Source organism: Colossoma macropomum, unplaced genomic scaffold (assembly GCF_904425465.1).
Source record: "Colossoma macropomum unplaced genomic scaffold, Colossoma_macropomum, whole genome shotgun sequence".
Lineage (NCBI taxonomy): Eukaryota > Metazoa > Chordata > Actinopteri > Characiformes > Serrasalmidae > Colossoma > Colossoma macropomum.
Genome location: NW_023494806.1, coordinates 24,980,089 through 24,988,154, shown reverse-complemented (window position 1 = coordinate 24,988,154; position 8,066 = coordinate 24,980,089). Strand labels below are relative to the sequence as shown.

Sequence of the window (8,066 nt, the reverse complement as noted above, 5' to 3'; positions counted from 1 at the left end):
AAAGCGTAAATAAGTGATACCATATACACATCCTTTTTATATATTTCTTTTATATTTTCTCTTTATATTTGCTTATTTAAAACATTTGTTCAACGCATCTACAAATGTATTTTTTATTTTTTCTTCCGACATTTACTCGCTGTTTCCTGATTAAACGTGTGACTAAGATGAACAACTAACTCTAAAACAGCCCCGCTTGAGTCGTGCGCGTTCCGCTTTTTCCGAGCTACGAGCTCGCGCTTAACGGCGTGTCGCGCTCGTACGTTACCGTCCTCGCGCTTTGTTTCAACACACTTCACTTCCACTACAATCTGCGAACGAGTCAGCGGTTAGTTAGTTAAAGCGTTTTTAAGTCGTGCACATATTTGGTCATATATTTTATGTGACGTAATCCAGGCAGTAACTGCAGTAAACTTCAGTAATAAATTTGGAGTTTAATAATTCTGATACAGTAGCCACTCTATATGTACTATAGGAGGATTTTTACAATTTATTTATATGTAAATGTTCATTAATCATTTGAAATGCTGGCGCTGCAAAAACACTGAAACCATTTAGAAGAAAAAAATCTCTTTTGTAATGTTAATCATGTTTAACTCGAGTTCACAGTGCAGTTTAATCTTACTCAGTGTATCAGAATGAATCACGCAGTCCAATGAAAATAAAGCTATTTTATTGTCAAAGCATTCAACATGGTTAGATAAACTATCAAATAGTAAATTTCAGCAAAAGGAAGAAACACTGAATCTATTCCTCACGGACACAAAATATTACACTTTGTATTCAAACAAAAACAAGTATGTACATTGTTGTGAATAGACTGCATCTTAAAGCAATAACTATCATTTACATGCATTTTTAAATATAGTTCAACATCATATTCCAATTATTTTCAGGATTTCACCCATAGGCCTATAGACATGAAAAGTCATCGAATAGTTTTTCCATGAAATGTAAGTACATTTCAATTCAATTTCTATACATTATACATTAATATATACAAAATACAAAGTACATTTACACATTATTATTCCTCAGTTTCCACCCAAATAATAAGTGCTTTATATGATAAATAGATTTTTAGAGTTTTTTTGTTTTGTTTTTAAAGTCAAAATGCATTTGCATACACCAAAACATGACATTTGAAAGAAACGATCCAAATAGAAATGTCTTTTGAGCGTGAGATCAAGTGTATTTCTCCAGATTGACAATATTCCCTTGTTGATGGGACAAAAAAAAACAAAAAACAAAAAAGCCATTGGCAAGTAAAGATCCCCAAAAAGTCAGTTATGAGAGGTCATATGACGGGAGAGGTGATGCCGCTCCCTGAAAGACTCATTGCAGATAGGGCACTTGAGTTTCTCTTCGCGCCGCCTCTTGACCAGCGGTTCCATGGAGTACTCCTTTTTGTGATGTGAGCGCATGTGGTAGACCAAGTCGGAGGTCATGCGGAAGGAGGCGTTGCACTTGGCGCACCAGTTCTGAGCAGGAAGGCAGAGGGAGGTGAAGGAGGGAGGCAGGAGCGTGAGGGCCGAGGGCATCTGCAGCTGGATGGGGCCTGACGTCTTTGGCCAGAAGGCCGTGGCGTAGAGGAAGGGGCTCTGCTTGGCCATCCCGCCCGGTACAGGACAGTTGCTGCCCAGTTCTGAGCCCTGCAGCTTGGCGGCCAGGTGGTCGGCCTGGTAAAGCCTGCTGGAAGAGACAGTGTCGCCCACAGCTGGGTGGCAGTCCACCGTCGGCAGAATCTTGGGCGCCATGACCAGCGGCGAGAGCTGCGAGAAAGAGCGGGACGGCTGGCTGAAGGCGCTCTTCCGCTCCGATCCTCCGGCATTTTGCTGGGGTACCGAGGTGAAGGCGCTGCCCAGTGTTGAGCTCTCGATCCGCGACTGTGGAGGCTGAGTCTCGCTCAGCACCTGCCTGATGTTCACATGCTTCTCACTTGGGTTGCTGCTGGGCCGGCCAGCATCTGCCTTGTTCTCGGAGTTGAAGATGGAGTTTTTGCCACCATGCTTCAAGCTCTGGGATGACTTCTTGACCTCCGTGAAGGCGCTCTGCTTGGTCTCGGTTACCTCAGAGCCAGGAGGCGAGAAAGCCCGCCTGCTCTCCTCCAGGCCGTATGCTCCACGGTACTGCTGTGCCGAGCTCGCCAGCTCTTCCTTGGACTTAGTCAAAGGCTGCACCAATCCAATGCCCCTGTTGTCCTCCATATCGGAGAACTTGCGCTTTCCCGAGCTCTCGCTCAGGATCTCTGCCTCCTTGTCGCTGGGAGGACTGGTCCTGTTATTCTCCAAGTCCCTGGCAAGATTGTGGAAGTCTGTAGAAGGTTTCCCATCCTGCGGGCTTGAGAAGCCCTCAGATCGGCCTAGCTTAGGGCTGGACCTGATGGGGGGAATGCTGGCCTGTTCAGTAGCGTCCTTAGCCTCCTCCTCTGCGCTGGCCATGCTCTGCAGTCTCTTGGTGCAGCGGAACCTCAGGTGAGCCAGGAGAGGGAACTCGAACTGGAACCGCTGACTGCAGTCTGGACACAGATATGGTGGCGATCCTAGACCAAACGAAATAAAAGTCATCAGTGATTTCATGATTTGCATGAGTGCAATGAAATTAAAAACAGGCACAATGGTAATTGAAGTACGATACAGCAGTGATTAATGTAAATGTCTTTTCTGGAAACCTTTCTAAACAACAAAAATTCATTTCATTCAAGTCATGATTCTCCTTTAGCAAAGTAATTTAATAAGACATTTTAACTTTATGCATGGATTGTTCCTTTAGTAAGACCACTGGTGCATGTGTACAAATCTAATTATTTTTATAATTAAGCCTCTTTTACAAACATCTTCATCTTGGTTAATCCAGATTACAAATGCAAATGTAACTATTCTTCAAAATGCACACATTTAAAAACAGCCATTTCTGCACAACATTAATGAGAGTTCTAAGGAAAAACATGGAATTCTGAATTGTACCTTTGCTTTTTACTTGGTTTCTGCTGGAGCTCAACAACAGCAGCTCGATCAGATCCTTTCCGTACCACACCAGAAGCTCCTCATCCTTCTCGATTCTCCTTAGTGACCTGTAGAAGAGCTGCCCGTTTTTCACGTAGGCCTCCAGGTTCTGCTCATCCCTGTCTCTTGCAGACTGGACCAGCCGCAGCCACATCAGGCCCTCCGAGGAACTATTGGCAGCCGAGGTGTCCACCTACGGTCAGCAAACGCAAATAGTCACACCTCTTACATCTAAAGGCTCTCCTCAGCTTTTACGTTCAATGTGATTATCTAACAATATGAATACATTCCATAATTTTGCTAGAAATTATTAGAAATATAGGACCAAGAATCAAGCATTAACACAGTGTGACTGAAATGTATTGAGCTCTGTAGCTTCATCACTGTTCCTGAGCAGAGAGAACGCCAGGCATGCTCCTACCCTGAATATGTAAGGTGCCGTCCTCTTGTCCGTAGCTTTTAGGGCGATGAAGGCAATACTGTCATACAAAGACGTGTGGCTCAGGACGCATGGGCCAAAGATGGCGTTCTCCGGGATGTCACAGGTGGTGTAGACGCTGGTGAAGATGTCAGTGAGACACTGCTGCATGGCCTTGGCCTCACCGTCCCACGGCAGCTTCTGGGAACTGGACTCTTCCATCATTGTCTACCAACTAGAGTAAAGACAACGAGCAGGTCAGGTCAAGTCTAAGATCACAGTCTTCTGCCCTTTTTTGCAATAAATTTTGGTCACAGTATTCATTACAACAGAGAACTTTCCAGCTATATCAGGCCTGCACTGCAATCTCTTCAGCACAATCCTCAGCGTTGAACAAACTCCTACAATGTTCATTTGTGTCCAGCTGCGCTTGAATGAACGCCTACAGCCGCCATTTAACCCTGTAGTTGTTAAATTCAACTCTGTAGACGTTTGTTCAGCAATTAATTCAACTGGGGATTTGGCTTTGGACTAAAATAGCCTCGCAATATGTAGATTTATCTATGCCACTATTTCTTGTTCCACACTAATAAAACCTGGCTTTTCTGCAGCCCATTATACATATTTATTTTAATTTTTTACATTTTTTATAGCACAGTGAACTATGTGGTTAACCTAAACGATAACAATAAAAATAAACCATGCAGTAATAGGAATAACAGCAATTATAATAACAAAGACTAAGATAACAAGAACAATAATACAAATGAAAGCATAAACTAAATTAATTCTACAAAAACAATACAAAATAAGAATAATAGGAAAAATACAACAATAATAATAATAATAATTATAACAATAATAATAGTAATAATAATGATAATAATAGCCAACCCCACAACAACAAATAAAACAAGAACACCAATAATAATAATAATAATAATAATAATAATAATAGCCAACCCCACAAAATATTACATAAACCAACAACAACAATAATAATAACAATAATTTAAAATGCATTCAGTGCATAATCCCTATAAACATCCACATTTTCGTCGACCTCTCTTAATATTCCTTGTTTTTATTTATTGTTTAATTTCTCTATTTTTTGTTATGTTCTGAGTGAATGACGGGTAATTCAGTCCAATCTCAGTCGCTTTATTTCACGGCTCTAATGCAGATAAAGATGAATTTAGCGCAGTAAAAGAGCAGAGCGAGTCTGACGGCCAGTGTCTTTCAGGTGGTCAGCTCTCAGATCACCGTCCACCTTCAGCTCTATTCTCCACCGAGCAGCGTGTCTGTGTGCGTTCATTACCATAATCCGCCACTTTCCCTCCCAGACTGTAATTAAGGCAGCACAGCCAGTTAATGACTTTCGTCTTCCTCCAAACCCCGAATGCATATTTACTAACGATGCGATTCTCCTCTTTCTACGCCTGAGACACACACACACACACACACACACACACAGTCTCTAATTCACTCACCAAACTTGTTATTGACTGAACAAAGAGCGCGAATGAAGCTCTGCGAAGAGAACACCGGAACTAAAATCCATAAACTAGATATTTTCCTGCTCTGTTAGCCACATCTCTCTGATCTCCATCTCCTCCATCCTCAGTCTCTGCTCATCCTGCGCGAACGCAGTGTGTTCACGCGCGCTGGCTGGTTTAGAGCAGCCTGTAGCTTCACTATTGTAGAATTTAGATGATAATTTTGCTTTGTTTACTTTCTCGATTACTACTGTCTGAAAAAAGAATTTAGACAGTTTTATAGTCTACATATAAAGCCTAAAGCCTAAATATGAAGTCTAAAGTTTAAATTTCCAATAGATTACTGTTCACTCTTTACACTCCAAGATCCCAGTGAGAGCATTTGATTAGTCCACTGTGGGTTTTATTTTGCTTTTATATATATATATATATATATATATATATATATATATATATATATATATATATATGTATTATTTGAGTTAATAATGATAAATCACAGTTTCTGTATATTTTACAATTATTTTAATTTGTCATTTTATTTTACGTTTATCATTTTCTTTTTTAATTTACGCTTATTTTACCTTTTTTTTTAATGAATGGGCTCATGATTTAGTCACACTGTCCCACACACATGCTGCTCCAAACGCAGCGCATTAACATGCTGGAAACGTACAGCGAGGACAAAACTTCCCATCCTGACCGTCTCTACCGTCCACACTCACGCATTTATGGTCAGAAAAAACAAATGATCTCTTTTCATTTTTATCTGACAAACATTTTGTTGAAAGTTTCTTTTAAAAAATAAACTCCCTATTTCTGTTTTAAGTCAGTAGCAGCCTACTCAAGACCCCTTTTTGCAGCTGTTAATGTCTCTCTCTCTCTCTCAGACAGACAGAAAAAACACACACAAAGAAGCCAATGAATATGCATCTCAGCTAAAAACCAGAGCAGAAAGAGCCTCAGCGCACACAGGCTGAACTGAACCCGCTGACCTCCCACTTCCACGGTCAGATTTATCACCTCCTTTCGCTTTTGTTATTATTCCAACTTTACGGCGGCGTAACTCGCGACTCGCTCATTCACTGACTGATTAAAGCGCCGTGCAGAGTCAACTAACGCGGTCTGTCTCTCCGCAGAGCCCCTCTCTCTCCCTATCTCTCTCACTCTGTCTCTATCTCTCTCTCTCTCTTTCTCATCAGCGCCTCCGGCTCCACTCTGGAGCCCAAACGCAGCCTTACTCACCGCTTTAGTGAAGGTAAAAAAAGAGGAATAATAATAATCCAGCAGGGCTCCGAGACTCCGTCAGTGCATCTCCCCCCGGCCGCGGAGAGCGAGAGCGCAGATGGGGCCGAAACACACACACTGACGGCCTCTCCGCCTCACACACACACGTTTTGTTTGCTGCGCATAATCTGCCCAATGAGGCGTGTCGTTCAGCAGCTCCGCCCTTTAACTCCTCACTGACCGGACCGCTACACACACACACACACACACACACACCCGGTGCTTAGTATACCTGTCTCTATACGTCTCTACAGCCTGTTTTTTAAACGGTGTCTGTTAGAGAAGTGCAGCTGTGCTGGCACATGAGAGCAGCTCAAGTCCGCAGACTTTATTGTACATGTACAGAATAGAGCTCAGAAAAGGAAAAGGAACAGCAAAAGTAGTGATGCCTGTATCTTGATGCTGTTGTTGTTCATGATGATGATGATGATGATGATTATAGTTATTCGTCCTATTATTTTTAGTAGTAGGCCTAATACTATACTGCATGATGATAAAGAGTCTGTTATCAGTAGTGCTACTAATAATATATTCTTCTTCTTCTTCTTCTTATTATTATTATTATTATTAGTGGTAGTAATAGTAGTAGTAGTAGCAAAACGTACCAAAGTTTATGACTTGTAACACCAACACTTGTTGGTGCTACACAGAAAAAGAACAGGTTTTCCATTATTAACAATTATTTAACCATATAAAAAATCATGCATTCAGATGGTTCATTGAGTGTTCACAGTTCTGTAACCACTGCCTCTACTAAAGAACCACTGATGAGTTGTTTTCAGGGTGTAGTAGTCGTATGGTAGTAATAGTTGTAGTTGCACAGTCTTAAAAAAGGGGGAGTTCTTTAGTGAAGGTGACGGTTATATCTAGACCCATGTTCTCTCTCTCTCTCTCTCTCTCTCTCTCTCTCTCTCTCTCTCTCTCTATATATATATATATATATATATATATATATATGACAACTCAAAGAAACGGGTTCCACTACTGTTACAAGTCAAACTATGTACTACAGAGAACTCATTTAGCTAAGGTTGCTGACAGAAGTAGTGTCCTAAAGATGTATGTGCTGCTGTCTCATTAGCCTACAGTGTTCAGTATGTCTTTGTACCACTGTTAAAATACCTCACACTGCATCTCTCACCTCGCCTGATCTTCAGACGGAACTCAGAAGAGTCGATTTCTGGAACAAACACATCACTGTCGCCCCCACTGCGGCGAGTGAACATCCTCACTGTGTCCTCTGTACTCGGCAGTTAGCTGTTAGTTCTCCAACACAGTCTGTCAGAAATGTGTTGTTTTCTGTTTTTGAGCACATCCAGATATCTGACCGCTCTGCGCTCCTCTCCTCCAGCACTCCGGCTCTGTGAGAGCAGTGAGTACTGACACTCAAAAGCAGCATTTCATCTCATTTCTACCGCAAGTCTGATCCGTCGTTTTGAGTCAGACGTGCGTGTCTCGTTTCTAACGGACACCTGATGTGAACCTGAGGTGAACGCTAGCGGAGTTAGCCGTTAGCTGCTGTGGAAACGGCACGACTTATCTCACCGGCTTTCGGGACTCCACATAAACCGATACCCAGCTGGCGAGAGGAAAAAAGTTGCAAGAAAAAGGAAAAAAAACGTTATTCGAGCGACTGTTTTCCTGCTGTGGCCGGCTACGTGTAGCTACGACTTCGTTTATCTCACGTAGGCTGTAAAGTGTATGTTAAAACTTAGCCTGGGCTAATTAGGAGCTCGACTTTACCTCAGCATCTCTGTGTCCTGCACGCCGAGCAGTGAGTTTAACAGTCGTGCTGGATCGTCTAGCACGAATAACTCGAGAAAAAATGTCTAACACAGCCACGCCAGTAAGGAATTGTCA

At 42.1% G+C, this 8,066-nt stretch overlaps 1 protein-coding gene across 2 annotated transcripts; it reads right to left on the bottom strand.

Moving 5' to 3' along the window:
* Nucleotides 1-656: 656 nt before the first annotated feature.
* On the bottom strand, nucleotides 657-6,282 carry prdm8b (PR domain containing 8b). 2 transcript variants are annotated; one of them, XM_036599164.1, is made up of 4 exons: nucleotides 6,165-6,282; nucleotides 3,427-3,658; nucleotides 2,967-3,198; nucleotides 657-2,542 (listed from the first exon to the last, which is right to left on the bottom strand). In XM_036599164.1, exons 2-4 carry the CDS (start codon nucleotides 3,646-3,648, stop codon nucleotides 1,284-1,286), a joined length of 1,713 nt encoding a protein of 570 aa, XP_036455057.1. In that variant the 5' UTR covers nucleotides 3,649-3,658; nucleotides 6,165-6,282; the 3' UTR covers nucleotides 657-1,283. The 2 variants fall into 2 exon arrangements, with proteins under 2 accessions (XP_036455057.1, XP_036455058.1); XM_036599165.1 differs by lacking the exon at nucleotides 6,165-6,282 and adding an exon at nucleotides 5,915-6,120.
* Between the last annotated feature and the right edge of the window lie 1,784 nt (nucleotides 6,283-8,066).

Excerpts from the sequence above, each read along its gene's own strand:
- prdm8b (XM_036599164.1), bottom strand. The coding sequence starts at position 3,648 with ATGATGGAAGAGTCCAGTTCCCAGAAGCTGCCGTGGGACGGTGAGGCC. Across the intron at positions 3,199-3,426 it reads CGGCACCTTACATATTCAGG|GTGGACACCTCGGCTGCCAA; the intron begins GTAGGAGCATGC and ends TGCTGACCGTAG. Across the intron at positions 2,543-2,966 it reads AAACCAAGTAAAAAGCAAAG|GATCGCCACCATATCTGTGT; the intron begins GTACAATTCAGA and ends CGTTTGGTCTAG.